The 16,465-nt window shown below is 44.4% G+C and overlaps 1 protein-coding gene across 2 annotated transcripts in view; it reads left to right on the top strand.

The window, feature by feature from the left end:
* The window catches only part of DOCK5 (dedicator of cytokinesis 5), a 252,306-nt gene that overhangs the window by 106,108 nt on the left and 129,733 nt on the right, over positions 1-16,465 (top strand). Inside the window, exons 6-10 of one of the 2 annotated variants that reach the window (XM_021001085.2) lie at positions 975-1,123; positions 9,109-9,244; positions 9,725-9,882; positions 10,942-11,023; positions 14,020-14,149. In XM_021001085.2, the coding sequence (XP_020856744.1) occupies positions 975-1,123; positions 9,109-9,244; positions 9,725-9,882; positions 10,942-11,023; positions 14,020-14,149 (655 nt within the window). Of the gene's footprint in view, positions 1-974; positions 1,124-9,108; positions 9,245-9,724; positions 9,883-10,941; positions 11,024-14,019; positions 14,150-15,944; positions 16,130-16,465 lie in introns of those variants that run through there. The other variant, XM_021001086.2, reaches the window with a different exon arrangement.

Here is a 16,465-nt window from a genome sequence, read left to right as displayed (position 1 = left end):
AGAAGAGAGAGGTAGCATGTGAATAGTGGATGGCTAGATAGATAGATAGACATGTGCATAGAGAGATGATAGATGTGGATAGACAAATAAATAGACAGATAGGTAGGTAGATAGATGTGGATAGACAAAGATGTTGGAGATGATAGCCTGATCAATCAATAGATATATAGGTAGATAGCTACGCAGATAAATAAAGATAATAGATACATAAATGACTTGAGAAACAGAATACTTCTTAAGCACTTACTGTGATCAAACACTGTGCTAAGAGCTGGGGATACAAATAAAAACCAAAATAGACAGTTCCTGCCCTCCAGGCACTTCCATTCTATGGGGGGGACCATACATAAAAGGCCGTGGAAAAGCTAGGGAGGGTGTGGGAGGATCCTGGGGTGGGATTCAGGTGGAGAAGGAGTCCGGAAAGTCAGGGGAGTCGAGGGCTGGATAGAGTCTCGAGTGTGCATGGGTGATGTAGGTATTTCCTCAGGTAGAGGTTCCCAAGATGAATCAGCAGTTGGAGGAGACCACACAAGTCAGAGTTGTCAGGTCACTGGGGTTAAAGGAACAATAGTCCAGGGACGGCATTAGGGTCAGGAAGACCTGGATTCAAGTCTCGCTCCATATACTTAGTAACTGTGTGATCCTGTGCAAGGCATTTAAACTCACAGTGCCTCAGTTCCCCATCTGCAAAACATGGGGGATGGGCTCAATGATCTTCTAACACTGAATCTCTAATCCAGTGATCCAGTGATCCACCGCTAACCCTGGCCTGCCGACTCCCAAATGCATGCATGTCATTGGTCCCAAGGAAGACCCGGTCCGAATGTAGGTGCATCACACAAACCCCTGCCTGTCACCAGAGTTGGGGGGGCTCAGAATCCCTGCCCTGCTCCCTGAAGGAGGGGATGACCATACATGCCATCTCTGCCTCCTTGCCCAGACTCACTCCAGCCTTTTTCCTTTCCTCCCTGCAGAACAACAAGGTCACCCTCTTCCGGCAGCTGCAGCAAATGACCTACAGCCTGATTGAGTGGAGGTCTCAGATCCTGTCAGGGACCCTCCCCAAGGATGAGCTGGCCGAGCTCAAGAAGAAGGTCACAGCCAAGATTGATCACGGCAACAGGTGAGCCGGGGTGGAACCGTAGCAGGTTGGTTCTGCCTGGGACTCATCCCGAAGGTCGGTGGACCTTATTCAGGGCGGATGAATAATGCTGACAGCCCCACTTCCTTATAAAGTAACCGAAACCCTCCTCCTCCTCCCCTTCCCCCTCTGTAAAGCCTTAGAGAGCGCTTAACTCTCAACCACTGTTTCCTGCTTAGTATAATGGGGGCAATAACCCGTTTATGTCCTCTTTGGAATGGTTGTGAGGAAAGCCTTTGGTGAAGCTTCAAGCTGTTCTGAGGCCCCAAAGACAGCCTTGGTGCCAGGCATGGATAGACCCTTTGGGCCAGGCACTGTGCTGAACTCTGGGGCTATAAGGAAGAGCACAGATAGGCCCTGATGGGACGGACAACAGAAGCCAGCTATCTCAACCCCTCTTTGCTTTACTGATGAGAACCTAAGACCTAGAAAGGCTAAGTGACTTCAAAGATAGTGTAGAGAGCAGGATTTAAACCTTGTCCCTCTGACTCTGCATCCACGGATCTTTCCACTGGGCCATGCTGTCTGCATCACAGGGAAATCCCGGTGATCTGATTATGGATCTTTTTGAGTGTTTACTAAGAGCACACAATGTCAAGTATATAGAAGGTGCTTGATAAATAATTAATGAATGAGTGAGCGAATAGTAAAACTTAAGGCTTAAGAAGCACTTTGTTGTTTTTGCAAATCATTTGACACGTTTGCTGGATGGGGGTACAACAGGGATTTTCATCCATCTCATACAGATGAGGAAACTGAGGAATGGGACAAGAAAGTGACTGCTGGTTACTGCCAAGTTAGTAGACCCCTGACCTTCTGACTTCTATTAATTTCAGTACTTCACACATATAGACTGAATTGCATAGTATATAAATACATAAAGGAAAAAAAGTAATGAATTACAAGGAGAAATAGCAAAACTTTAATACTGGAAGACCTCAGTGTTCCATTTGAAAGCTGTAAAAGCTAATGAAAAATAACAAGAAAGAAGTTAAGGTCTTGAATAAAGATGTTTTCTGATTTTAATTTTTGATTAGCTTTTTTTTTTCAATTAACAAGCATCTGGTCTCTGTCCCATGGACTCTCCTCCCTCCACTCCCACAGTGGGAAAAAGAAGAATGAAAATCCCTGAAGGTTCTTCTTGATTGTAAAAGCAAGTCTTTGGCTTTTCAGAATATCTCATGTTTTTGGTCTTTGTTCCTTTACAGTGGAAGCCACTCAATCTTGTGTGAGCTAGACTGTGGCTCCTTGGCATTTTAATTCTTTCATTTTGGGTGCTCAAAGCATTATTTTTTTCTCTAACCTGGAAGCTTTTTATTTTGGCTATAAAATGGTCAATTGCTTCTGTTTCCATTTTGCTGGTACTAGGAGATCTGGGCATTTTTCTTCATGATTTTGTGAAATTGATTTCTAGGCTCTTATTTTTTTGCTTGTGTCTTTCAGGTGGTTCAATGATTCTTAAATGATCTCTCTTTGATCTGTTTGACTGTTCAATTGCTATAATTGCTTCCATGTTTTATTTTGCTTCTTTGTTGTAATATTTTTTCATTGTTTCATGGAGTCAAGAATTTTGGTCCATTGTGAATTTCAGTGAGTCTGTTGCTTGGGTAAAGGTTTTGAACAGTTTGTGTCCAGCTATTAAATCTCTTTCCAGGTCTTTTCTCTAAAACATTCATTTCTTATCCACTTCTTGCCTGTATCACACTCATTTCATTTATTATACCATTTTAATCCATTTTTAACTCTTGAATAATTTCTTTTTCAAATTCTTAGCAACCTTATGATCAACTATTTTTCTTTGGGGCTTTGCTGTTAAGTGTTCTGTAGTTAGTTCCTTGGGCAGCTCTGGCCTCATGATAACTCTTTTTCTCTTGTTTGTTTTTTCTATTAATTGTTCCAGTGATATGCTGTAGGCAACCCAGTGTTGCTGGCCTAAAGTGAGCTCTAGGGGCTGGTTCTAAGATCCCTGCCCCTCTGGGAAACCCTCCTCTACTGTTGTCCAATGAGTACTGTTCTCTACATTATGCTTTGAGCAACTTGAGGCTAAAGGCTTTGAGCTCTTAGGCCCAATTAGGTCAGTAATCCAGGCCCTGGGCTGCTGGCCTCAGCTGAGGCTCAGATCATTTCTGAGCATCACTGTGCTATAGGCCTATATCTGAGCTCTGGACAGTGACTGCAGGCTCCTGATCCCTCTGGAAGATCCCAAGTTGTTGGTTCAGGACCCCGGGAAGAATCTACCAGTGTAAAATTTTAGAAAAGCTAGATAGGATAGGTCTCTGGTGATTATTGGATGGGAATAAAAATAAGTGTACATGTTTTTCAACTGTGCATGGCACCTTTACAAAAATTGACCATATATTAAGTTATAAAAATGTCATAAGCAAATGAAGAAAAGCAGAAATATTAAAATGCATCTTTTACTGGCTATAGTGCAATAAAGGGCTATTAATGAAAGGATTAGAAATTAACTGGAGTGTAAACAATTCAGTATACTCTCCACTGGACAGGATCAAACTTTACCAAATGTTGCTGTTATTCTATAGAAGTATTTATGCTGAAGCCCAAGGATACTACCCAGCAATCTCAAATCTTATGAAAAGCATCAATGTTATGGATGCCCTTTGCTTTTGTATCTTGTTTTAGGATCTACTCCCACAGACACATACACACACACAGCATACACATATACACATCTATCCAGCGAACATTTCCTCAGAGGAAAGACAGACAGACAAGCAAAACCACCCCCCACAGCTACCATTTATGACAGTGTATATGACATTCCACATCTCTCTTGCTGAAAGGAGGGTGGTGCTTTTTTGTCATCCCTTCTCTGGGGGCTAAGATTGGCCATTACAGTTACTGAGCAGTTGCCTTCATTTTGGGTTCTTTTCATTTACCTTAATGCAGTCATTTCTTTGTATTGGTTCTGTTGCTTTGCCCGATATTCTTTCATAAAAGTCTTCTCACAATTCTCTGAATTCCTACAATGTTCCTTTATCATGATTTCTTCAGTCATGACACAGTCAATGGGATATTGTTCCATAAATGGCTCCTACATGTCCTTCCTGTCTCAGTTCTCTCCCCTCACTAATACAACTTCCATACAACTACCAAAAGGATCTTCCTAAAGCATACTTCTGACTGTATCACTTCCTCACTCAGCAAACCTCAGTGGCTCCCCATTTGATATCCAGAGCAGAACTTATCCTCTTTCCCCCAAAGATACCCTTCTACCCAATGACCCTATTCCTATTGGAGGCACTGCCACCCTTCCAAATGTCTAGGCTTTGGACCCCAGCGCTATCCTCAGCTTTCTTTCTATTCTCCTTCCCCTTGCAGATCTAATCACCTGCCAAATCTTGGTTGTTTCTACCTCCAAAACGTCTCTCTCTGCTAGCCGGGCCACCACGTTAGTTGACATCCTCCTCGCCCTTCCTGGGCTAGTACGCTGGCCTCCTTATTGGTCTTTCATATATTACTCCCCATTATAATCCATCCTTCACTGCTGCCAAATTCATTTTTCTCCAGTGTAGGCAGACTGCATCACTCCCTTGCTCCATAAACCCCAATGGCTAATTTTGCCTCTAGGATAAGATAAAATTCCTTTACTTGACTTCTAAAGCCCTTCACAACCACCTTTCTGGCATCATTATCCAATATTCCATTTCCCACACCCGACCATCCAGCTAAATGTCTCTTCTCCCTCGTCCTCATTGGTGGCAAGCATTTCCCATCTCTGTGACTTTGCCCTGGCTGTGCCCCGTTCCTTGAATGCACTCTTCCTTGCCTCAGCCTCCCAGAATCCTCTTTCAAGACAAACCCTGACACCCTCCCTCCCATTTCCTTGTATTTATCCTGTGTATAAATATGCCTGTGTTTATGTATGTATGCAATACGTCTGCAATACTCGCAATCCATGCAAACACATGTTGCCTTCCAAATAGCTTCTAATACCGTACACTTGAGAGTAGGGATTGTTTCACTCTTTGTTATGTGTCCCCAGAACCTAGTACAGAATGGATAGTTAATACGTAGTTGCTGGTTGACCGATCGATGTTACTTACACCCATTTTCCTTAGTCCAGTCTGTCCTGTACTTCACTGCCAAAGTGATTTTCCTCAAGCGTAGGTCTGACTCTGCCACTCCGGCACCATCAACAAAGTCCATTACTTCCCTATTATTTCTGGGATAAAATATAAATTGTTTGGGCATTGAACGCTCTTACCAATCTAACCTCTATGATTTACTCCCCTCTGTATGCTCTGATCCCTCTCCAGTGGCCTGCTTGCACACATGTCTCTGTCTCTCATCTCCAGGCCTTGGTGTTGGCCAGCCATCATGTCTGGAATGCACTCGCTCCCTACCTGGGCCTCATAGAATCCCCTCTTGCCTTAAAACCTCTCCTAAAGTGCCACCTCCCACAAGAGCTTTTCCTGTTCTGCATAGCTCCTAATGATCTCTCCTCCCCCATGATCTTGGCTTTCTTTTACATATTTTTACACACATGTGTTATATCCCCATAGAATATAAGCTTACTGAGGGCAGAGACTATTTCATTTTTGTCTTTGTTTCTCCAGTGCCCAATATGGTGCCTGGCAAACAGAAAATGCTTAATGAATGCTTTTTTGACTGATTCATTAAATAAATGGGCATCCATTGGTTTTAAAAGCCTTCATCTGGGTTCTCTCAGATGTTGTTTTCTTTCTTCAATGAGCCAGCTTTGCTCCTGTCATGGTGATGTGGAAAGAGCACTGAACATGGACATAGGAATGACCTGTGTTCAAATCTTGATTCCAGTACTTAATTAACTGAGTCATCTTAGGCAAGTCATTTTCCTTCTCTAAGACTCAGTTTCCTTATCTCTAAAGTGGACATAATACTAGGGGCCCTGGGTTTGGAGTCACAAGACCTGAGAGTTCTCATTTTGCTAGCTGGGTGACGAGGGGTGAATTCCTCTACCTCTCTGAGCCTCCGTTTCCCCATTTGAAAAATGAAGAATATTAATTATAACCACCTTCGTCAGCCTCTTGAAGGTAGCTGAAGAGAGTTTTCTGGGTTTAAATGCCATCTCAGACGCCGTTCCACTTAAACTCTTGGGGCCTTAGTTTCCTTACCTGTAAAAGGGATCTTTTTGATTGAATGGCCTCTAACACTCCCTCCATATCTAAATCTTCGGTGCTGTGATCCTTCCTCACTGGGTTATTGTGAGGCCCAGAGGAATTCACATAGGAGGGTTTTACAAACAAAAGAAGGCTCCCTGAGACCCTGGAAGGATATTTTTTCACTCCTTATCAAGGACTTTCAAGATGCCTGGAGCATAATTCTGGGAGATATCTGAGGCCCTTCTGGCCCTGCCCATGAGCCTCCTTGGGCTTTGGGCCACAGAGGGCCCGAGAACCTTGGCATCCACCTCCCCCGCTCCCCTCCAGAGCAGCTTGTGCCTGCCTGCCCCAGCCAGCCCTTGGACGCCAGTCAGGAAATGAGGCTGCCCCATCACCATGCCAGGGATTAGGCCTTCTCTGCAGCCAGTCTCACTTTCATGGGTTTGAGCAGAAATCAGGCGGCCTGTGGGCCTGGCTGACTCAGAGCAAAACCCGCCAAGCCTCCTGTAGCTTCAGACAAGTTAATGAAGATGCTTGGGCTCGGGAGGAGGCAAATGAGAGAATCTTGTTTTCTAGGCCACTTTTCCTTTTCCTCTGTTTGTCATCGATGGGGTCCAGTAGCTGGAGATCAGTGTACAGGAGGAGGAGGCCAAATTCTGGGCTCCGCTTTGCTCTCCCAGTCTCCAAGCTGCTGCATGAAGTGGAACAGATGATTGTGCATCCCAACGTCCCTGACTTTTGGAGGGGGACTCTATAGGGTTACAAGGTGGGCCCACAGGCAATGGCCCATGGTTGTTCGGTTTGTGAAGCCAAGATAATCTGTGTGTGCCAAACCAAAAAAAAAAAAAAAGCAGGCCTTCTCATTTGCTGATCTTTGGAATTATCCTGAGAAAAGAATCGTGTTTTGTAAGGTAATTATTAAGCATTATAGCAGCAACTACATTTTAATCCTTAGAAAGATCTGTAATTGGTATAGGCTCTCCACCAACATAGATAGCCATGTCCCCAGGCCTTAGTAGGTGGTCTCTTAGCAAGGCAATTATTATTATTTTTTTAAAGTCATACCAATAAAGATACCACTCACTGGTATTTCTATTGCATGTTGATATCTGGAAAGCCCTTGACATATTTTAAGTACTTTGAGCCTCAAAATAAGCCAGTAAGGAAAGACTGTAAGACATAACTACAGACTCTGAGGCCCTTATTTTACAGGTGAGGAAACAGAGGCCTGCCTAGTAAATGACCAAGGCAGAAAGTGAGCCCGTGGGGTCTTGACTCCAAATCCCCCGCTCTGTCACTGTTCCCTTGGAGACTGGGTGAAACAGGAGTTATTTCTACATTGGAAGCCAGGTCTTTCCAACTCAGACTCCAGCCCTGTGACCTATATTGTTCTTTTGTCGAGTGTTTTCAGTTGTGTCTGACTCTTCATGACCCCATTTGGGGTTTTCTTGGTGGATACCAGAGTGGTTTGCTATTTCCTCCTCTAGCTCATTTTACAGGTGAAGAAACTGAGGCAAAGAGGGTTATATGACTTGCCCAGGGGTCACACAGCTAGTAAATGTCTGAGACCAGATTTGAACTCACAAAGATGAGTCTTCTTGATTTCAAGCCCAGTGTTCTATCCACTCTGCCCCCTAACTGCCCTTGTATGCCCCTAACCTGTACGCCACATTGCTTTTCAGTGGTCTTAGAAATAACAGTGCTTCCAATGATGGGGGTTCCCTTCATTGAGCACCGAGTGTCTGTGATTTAGTATAGCCATCTGTGAGAGCACTCTGGTCCCAAGGGGCCATTGTGTATGGGGGTAGTTTGTGTGATTAGAATATGATTTGTATTCCATCCACGCACCGTCCATGATAAGCAAGCATGGAGCCTTTGGCCAACCCAACCAAAGCATCTCGATGATGCGTTATCATGGAAGCCTACCCCATTCGGGTGGGATGGCTGTACAGTCCCCTACCTCTCCCCAGATCTTGGCCCCATTGTACTTATAACAAAACTAAAACCTAGGGACCCACGCTATCAGATGCATAGGAAAACTCTACCCTCTTTCAAGTCCACATACCCCCACCCAGCCCTCCAGCTAACCTCATAGCTGCAGGAAGATGAGGGGCCCCACACTCATTTTGTCAGTCAGTTAACAAGCATTTATTAAGTGCTTACTCTGTGCCAGGACAGCTAGATGGTGCAGTAGATAGAGCACCGGACCTGGAGTCAGGAAGATCTAAGTCCAAAATCCAGCCTCAGATCACTTAACCCCAATTTGCCTCAGTTCCTCATCTGTAAAATGGCGTACAATTCAGTGTAAGACACTGAAGAAGGTAACAAAGCCACTCCAGTATCTTTGCCAGAAAACCCCACGAACGAGTCCACGGGGTCACAAAGAGTTGGACGTGACTGAACAATTGAATAACCACAGCCACGACGTGCCAGGGCTCAAGCCTGTCTCCCCTCCATTCTGTCAGTCATAAGTGGTAAAAGTGATCTTCCTCGAGGGCAGATCTGATCTGATCACACCACTCCCCGACTGACTAAATTCCAACGCTTCCCTATTAGCTTCAGGATTAAATATTATTTTATCTCTCTTTTAATTTGTAGTTTTTGTGTAAGGCGTGTAGGGCAGTGTTTTTCAAAGCACAGACTGAAGCAGGGAGGAAGAAAAGACCTTTGGCCAAACTCAGACAGCAAATGGATGGAAGGGCTGAGTGTAGATTTCAAGGTGTTCTTCCTGAGCCTGGGCTCTGGCTTCGGGCTTGCCCCTTCTGGTTGGGTGCCTGAGGCACTGGCTACGCTTCTGAGCAGCCATCCCCTTCATGGAAGGTCTTTCTCACATGGACCGACTCTTCCTGTCTCTCTTCCCAGGATGCTTGGACTTGACCTCGTGGTACGAGATGACAATGGAAACATTTTGGATCCCGATGAGACCAGCACGATTGCCCTGTTCAGGGCCCACGAAGTGGCCTCCCAGAGGATTGAAGAAAGGATCCAAGAAGAGAAGGTACATCCCTGGGATGGCGAGGGGGCTTTACCTTCCCTGGAGTCCTCCTCCCCATGTTAACTGTTGATTCTAAAGATGGCCAAGAAAGGACCATGCACAGAATCTGCATCTTGAGTGGTTCAGCACTATACAGCTTCAGATAATAAAACCTTATGTCCTCTTTCTAGATCAGTAAGTTAAAGGGGGAGAGAGGATGATAATAACAGGCAGCACTTCTAGCTCTTTCAGAAAAGCCTTCACGTAAATTGATTGATTCTCACAACAATCATGTGGAGCAGGTACCATGATTATCCCCATTTTACAGATGGGAAAACTTTGGCTGACAGAGGTCTGCTAGGAAAGTGGGAAAAACAGGCATTATTACCTCTGCTTTCTAGATGAGTTCAGTGACCTCCTCCCAGTCACCCAGCTAGGAAGGATTTGAACCCAGGTCTTCCTTCCTAAGCTAGACTCATCTTCTCTCTTTCCTCCTGCCCTCAGTCCATCCTACAGAATCTGGACTTGCGGGGCCAGTCAATCTTCAACACGATGCACACCTACTGTCTCTATGTCAACTTCAAGAACTTTGTCTGCAATATTGGGGAGGATGCTGAGCTGCTCATGGCCCTCTATGACCCTGATCAGTCCAGATTTATCAGGTAACGTGAGTATCTGAAGCCCCTTCTAATGCACCCTGCTTACCCCTCCCAAAATCCAATGACCTTAGTCTGACTTCCTCATGAAGGAAGCGTAAGAAGCAATTATAGATAAGGGAAGGGTGGTGCTGGACAACAAGTGGCCAGGCGCCACACTCTGATTATTACTCAATGACAGCAAAAGGAAGGAAGGGAGGGAGGCAGGAAGGAAGGGGGGGGGGGAGGAAGGAAGGAAGGAAGGAAGGAAGGAAGGAAGGAAGGAAGGAAGGAAGGAAGGAAGGAAGGAAGGAAGGAAGGAAAGGAAAGATATATTTCAGGGTGAAGAAACTACAAGAATGGTTGGACGTTCCAGGATTCGACAGCAGCAGAGGCATGGTTTTGAAATCCATGAAAATCAGGAACAGGGCCAGGGAGGAAAGCTTTTTATTAAAGTCCTGCTATGTGTCAGGCACTGTGCTAAGCCCTGGGACGATGATGACTACTACTACTACTACTGCTACTGCTACCGCTATTACTAACTACTACTACTACTAATAATAATAATAGCTAATGTTTTAAAGTTTAAGATTTATAATGCACTTTACATATATTATCTCATTTGATCCTCTCAGTAACCCTGAGAGGTAGGTCCCATTATTATCCTTACTTTACAGATGAGGAAAGTGAAGCAAACAGAAGTTAGGTGATTTGCTCAAGGTCACATGGCTAGTAGATATCTGAGGCCAGATTTGATCCACTACCCTGTGCTTTCTTATGAAGAGAAGTGAAACAGTCCCTGCCCTCAAGAAGCTTATATTCTATGAGGAAACAACCTGTACATATCTAATTATAGGCAAAGCACATAACCATTGAGGAGAAGGGAGTATGAGGAAGAAGGCTGTTGGCATCTGCCTTCTGTCCTTCATCTCCCTGTATAAGGCAAGCAGTTAAAATACAAACAAAGGAGGTGACATTGTCATTGTTCCTGCCCACTGGCTAGGGTTAACCAGTCCCATGCCAGTCCCCCCTTCCCAGACATTTCCCTGATGACGAGTCTTGTATTTCTCTTTTTAATATTGTCAGTGAGAACTACCTAATCCGCTGGGGCAGCAATGGGATGCCGAAGGAGATCGAGAAGCTCAACAACCTTCAGGCTGTCTTCACTGTGAGTCCCACCCCTGTTTTCTTGTCTGTTTCTCCCTTCGTTTTTTTTCATTAGGAATCATGTATTTCCACTGGAATGTATTCCATGATCTCTTCAATGAGGGGAAATCATAGACCATCCTGAGAGATTTTTGCCCAGGTCCTTCCATAACTTGTTAGACCACTTGAGTTCTCTCCTTCCTTCCTCTCTCTCTCTCTCTCTCTCTCTCTCTCTCTCTCTCTCTCTCTGTGTATATATATATATATATATATGTGTGTGTGTGTGTGTGTGTATACATATATACACACACACACACACACACACATATATATATGTATGTATGTATGTATGTATGTATGTATATATTTCCCCCCATTAATTTTTTAAGGAGGCAATTGGCATTAAGTGACTTGCCCAGCATCACACAGCTAGTAAGTGTCTGAGGACAGATTTGAACTCAGGTCCTCCTGACTCCAGGGCTGGTGCTCTATCCACTGTACCACCTAGATGCACCTCATTCATTTATTTTTGAGTCATAGACAGGTTTGCCTTTCATGTTTTCTTCTTTTGAAAATAAATTGTTGTCACTGCTTGTTTTTGTATCTTCTGAATACTCCCCTTAGTCAATCAATCAATCATTAAACACTTTTGAAGCACCTACTATGTGCCAGGCACTGTGCTAAACATTAGGAACATAGAAAGACACAAAAGACAGTGCCTGCCCTCAAGAAGCTTACAATCTAGTGGGGTAGATAATACTCAAACAAGTATCTACAAACAAGATATATACAGAATAAATAGGAAACAAGTAACAGAAGGAAGGCTCCCTGTAGAAGAAGGGGTTTTGGTTGGGACTTAAAGGAGGTCGGGGAGGTCAGGGGTTGTGATGGAGGAGGGATTGCCTTCCAGGCATCAGAGATGGCCAGAGAAAATACCTGCAGCTGAGAGATGGAACATCTTGTTTGGGGGATAGCCAGGAGAGTGGTGTCCCTGGGAAGTAAGATGTAAGAAGACTGGAAAGATAGGAGGGGGTTACTCAAACCAAGAACTTTGTATTTAATCCAGAGGCAATAGGGAGCCATTGGGAGCTTATTGACTAGAGATGGATGACATGATCAGACGTGTGCTTTAGGAAAATCCCATCAATGGCTAAATGGAAGGTGGATTGGAGTGGGGAGGAATGAGAGGCAGGCAAACCCCCCAGCAGCTATTGCAGTAATCCAAGTGTGAAATGATGAGCATAGCACATCCAAAGTGCCTTCATTTATAAGAAAGAAAAAAATAACAAATACTATTTCACTTGATTACAAATAAGTGTGTATGCAGCATTATATACCCATGGTCTCCTCCCTCTCCAACTCTTGGATACCAATGGAGTTCACTGGCTGTGCCCTCTTACTACATGGCTGACCCTTTTGTTTTTGGCTTAAACTCAAGGGACTATTGCAGATGCGTCCCCTAGAACTTAAGGCAAGCATGGAGAGGGAGGAGGCATTAACACTGAGCACCACCTTAGGCCTCTGTACTAGGTTTCCCTGAAACCCCCTGTTCTTTTTTCACATCTAAATCAAGGTGGTACGTATTGGATTCAGAGATTTCAGGAAATGAACACGGATACCCACCAGGGTATTTGTCCTTCAGGTGATTTTATGTGGAATATTAAGAAATAGAACTTATCTTTTGCTATAAGTTTTGTGAATCTGCCTTATTTATAAACATACTGTTAAGCAGGTGGTAGATACCAGCCTGATTGTCTCTATTTTACTGATGAGGACCCCAAGGCTCAAAGAGGGAAATGACATGATCACAGTCACACAGCTCTTCTAAGTGTTTGAGGGAGAGGTAGGGACTAGACCTGTGGTGCCACTGATAAGGGAAACTTTCTACCAACTCATCTCTCTGCAGCTTAGACTCTTATGGAGTTGCCTCAGGCACCGAGAAATTAAATGGCTTGCTATAGTCACATAGATATTATGGGTCTTAGGCAGGATTTGAACCCAGGTCTTTGTGGCTTTGAGGCCAGCTCTCCATCTACTAGGCCGCTGACCCCACTGTGCACTTCTATCACCTCCAGTGTTTGAGTCAAGCTAAGGTAAGAAGCGGGTGCCTTGCCCAATTCCTAGATTCACCTGTTATTCTTCCAGGCCCAAACACACTTTGCCACTGCACCATGTTACTTTCTACCAACTACAAACAGCAACTCATCCATGCTCAGAGTCTTAGAGAATGTTCTGAAGCTTCAGCACATTAAATGCTTTCCCTCCAATCATGTGGCTAGTCCGAAACAGAGGTAGCATCCGAACCTAGAATTTCTGCCTTCAGGGCCCAGTTGCCTCTTTATGCTTAAGAAATAAAAATAAAACCAACCTGGACAAAATGACATGGGGGAGAATGTCTTGGGGTGGCTGTGACTAATATCCCTTGCTGAGTTGTGGCGTAACAGCTCTCTGTGATGGGCCGCTGGGTATCCTGATGACCGGATCTCTTTAGACTCAGGTTTTCTTGGATTAAGGAGGATTAATTGTTTTATCTTGTTGTGATTTTTGTTTTGTGAATCAGCATAGTAGAGAGAAATAGTAATGAGTAAGGGTGGGAATTCTTTGTTTTCATGTGTACAAAGCCCTCCATTCTCACACCAGGAGCATTCCTGGATATGTGTGAGGAGGAGTGACAGAAGAAGAAATCATTCATTTCAGTTCAGAAGCAGAGGCAGCTTCATACCATGGAAAGAAGACACGATCTGGAGGGAGAGGATGAGAGAAGGGTCCCAGCTCTGGAGCTGGCTGGGCCCTCAGAGGCCTCATTTAACAGAGGAGGAAGCTGAAGCCGGGAAAGTGAGATGCTCCATGTGATCTCTCTACACCCCCCCACACACACACACACAGAGCTCTAAGCTATGCCCCATGATCCTAAGCAGGATCCTCCTGATGCAAGCTTGGGGAAGATGAAGGGAAACAAGGCGCAGAGCTTTCCGGACAGCTGCCTCTCCTGTCTGACGCTCTCTCCTCTGCCCCCAGGATCTCAGCAGCACTGATCTCATCCGGCCCAAGATCAGCCTCGTGTGCCAGATCGTCCGCGTGGGCCACATGGAGCTCAAGGAGGGAAAGAAGCACACCTGTGGCCTTCGCAGGCCTTTTGGGGTTGCAGGTAGGAAGATGGCACTGAGAGGGATTAAAACTGCAGGCCTTGGCAGAACCACCTGGCTGGCCCTAGTGTTTCTTGTCAGTCATCCTCCCTTGTACTAAAGAATTGAAAAAGAAAGAAAAAGTGGAAACAAAGCCATTCGCCAAAGCTAACAGGGACACCAGCCAAGTCTGACAGTAAATACGAGGCCCCTCTCCCCTATTCCATCTTTCTGCCAAGAAGGGAAAGAGCTCCCCTTCCTCCCTTCTTCTGGCCAGGCTTGCTCCTATCTTCCCCAGGAGAGGTGAGTTCCCCAAAGGCCAGGTTCGTGTCTACATCATCCTATGTTCCAGAGGTTTCTCCACAGTCCCTTGTAGATCTAGAATCAGCAGAGGCCTGACAGTCAAGTCAAATCAACTTTTATTAAGCGTCTGCCATGTGCCCCAAGAGGTAGGCAGGGTACTGAGAGCTAGAGACCTCAGAAAGCATCTATTCCAGCCCCTTCATTTATATAAAAAAGTGAACTTTGATTGAGAGTGTCTTTTTTTTTTATCACCTACATATCTTACTGTATCCATCTTCCCACCCCCTCCCTGAGAGTCAACATGGATTAAAAAAAAAAGAGTAAGAATTTTTTAAAAATTCTACAAAACTAACCATCGCATCAGGAAAAAAATAGGGGGCGATGTCACATGGGTGCGTGAGCATTCCACCCATAGCCCCCCGCTTTTGAAGAAGGGAGAAGGGTCATCATATATTTCTCTTTGGGACCAAGCTTGGTTGCCATACTTCTGCAGCTTTGTTTCGTTGTTTGTGGCCGTTCTTCCCACGTGCAGGGCTGTGCTCATTTTCCATGATGATTTTCTCATTCTTCTTAATTAATTCTGCATCACTTATTTTACAGATGAGGAAACTCAGACCTCTCTTGGTAAAGTGACTTGCTCAAGGTCACTGAGCACATGCCTAGCAAGAATCCGAGATAGGATTTGAACTCAGACCCTCTGATTCCAAAGAAGGTCTTTATACTATACCACAGATAACGACCATATGAATGTGCGATAACTGTTTAATTCTTCAATTATCTAGCATATATATTGCTCTGAGTGTATGTAAATAATAAATAGTTAACTGCACTTTGGGCAAGTCAGCCCATTTCTCTGAGCTCAGTTTTGTCACCTGTAGTCAATTACTAGAAGTCTTCAATGGAAATTGATTGTCTTGAGATGCCAGATAGATAGATAGACGCATATACATATGCATGGAAATACATATACACATATGCGTATGTGGAAAGCTATATACATACATACATGTGTGGAAATCCATACATGCACATATATATGGAATCTGCATATGCATGTATATTATAAGTCATATCTGTAATGTGAATTGTATGTGTATATATGACATATGCACATATACTGCTTAGGGAATTTTTCAACACTTTTCTGCATTTTAAGAAATTCTGACTTCCTTAATGTGGGCATCAGATTTCATTGATCAGAGAACACTGATTTCGTTCATCAATTATCATTGATGATAGATTTCTTTCTTAATACCGCTCCAAGGTGTGTTACTTTTCATAGATGATTTCATGAGATGCTACATCCATCAAATACCTCAGCTGGCAACGATCTCGTGTTGCCGAGCACTTCTACCCTTAGCTAGCCCAACGCTTGAATGAGAGGTGTAGACACTGTACTAGTCATGTATGGATTGGGCCTCCAGTGCCTGTTTCCATTATTCATTGTGACCAGGCAGCTGGCCTCACACAAGCATTCTATGACAGTAGACATGGTGAGAGATGGAACAAGGGCTTTGGGATGTCTGCAGTTTGCTATAGAGTAAGATTAGGCTGCTAAGAAAGTGGTGGTTTGATGGTGGGAGCCTTCAGTGTGGCACCTGCAAAGCCTGGTGTTTAAAACTGTGCAGTTATTCACTATGTTACCTTACCTAGTTCATTTATTTTGGGCTTCACTGCCTCTTCTATCTGTGTGACCTTGGGTAAGTCACTTAATTTCCCTTGGCCCCAGTTACTTCATCTGTAAAATCAGGGCTTTTGGACTAGATGACTTTTGAGGTTCCTGCCAGCTCTAAATCTGTGATACTGTGAAATCTTTTCAATGAGCTGCAAGGGTGAGATGGCCCCCACATTCCACTTCTAGAGGCATCATGGTGTAAAACATAGAGAGCCTCGTACAGCAATGGGGACCCTGCAGCCTTGAGGCCAACATGTGGCCTTCTAGGTCCTTGGGTGCTGCCTTTTGACTGAGTCCAAGTTCTACAGAACAAATCTTTTTATGAAGGGGATTTGTTCTGTGAAGTTTGGATTCACTATCT

This window comes from Phascolarctos cinereus, unplaced genomic scaffold (genome assembly GCF_003287225.1).
Source record: "Phascolarctos cinereus isolate Bilbo 61053 unplaced genomic scaffold, phaCin_HiC Scaffold_2;HRSCAF=192, whole genome shotgun sequence".
Lineage (NCBI taxonomy): Eukaryota > Metazoa > Chordata > Mammalia > Diprotodontia > Phascolarctidae > Phascolarctos > Phascolarctos cinereus.
The sequence above is the reverse complement of the archived record's forward strand: the minus strand, read 5'-3'. Positions and strand labels throughout refer to the sequence as shown.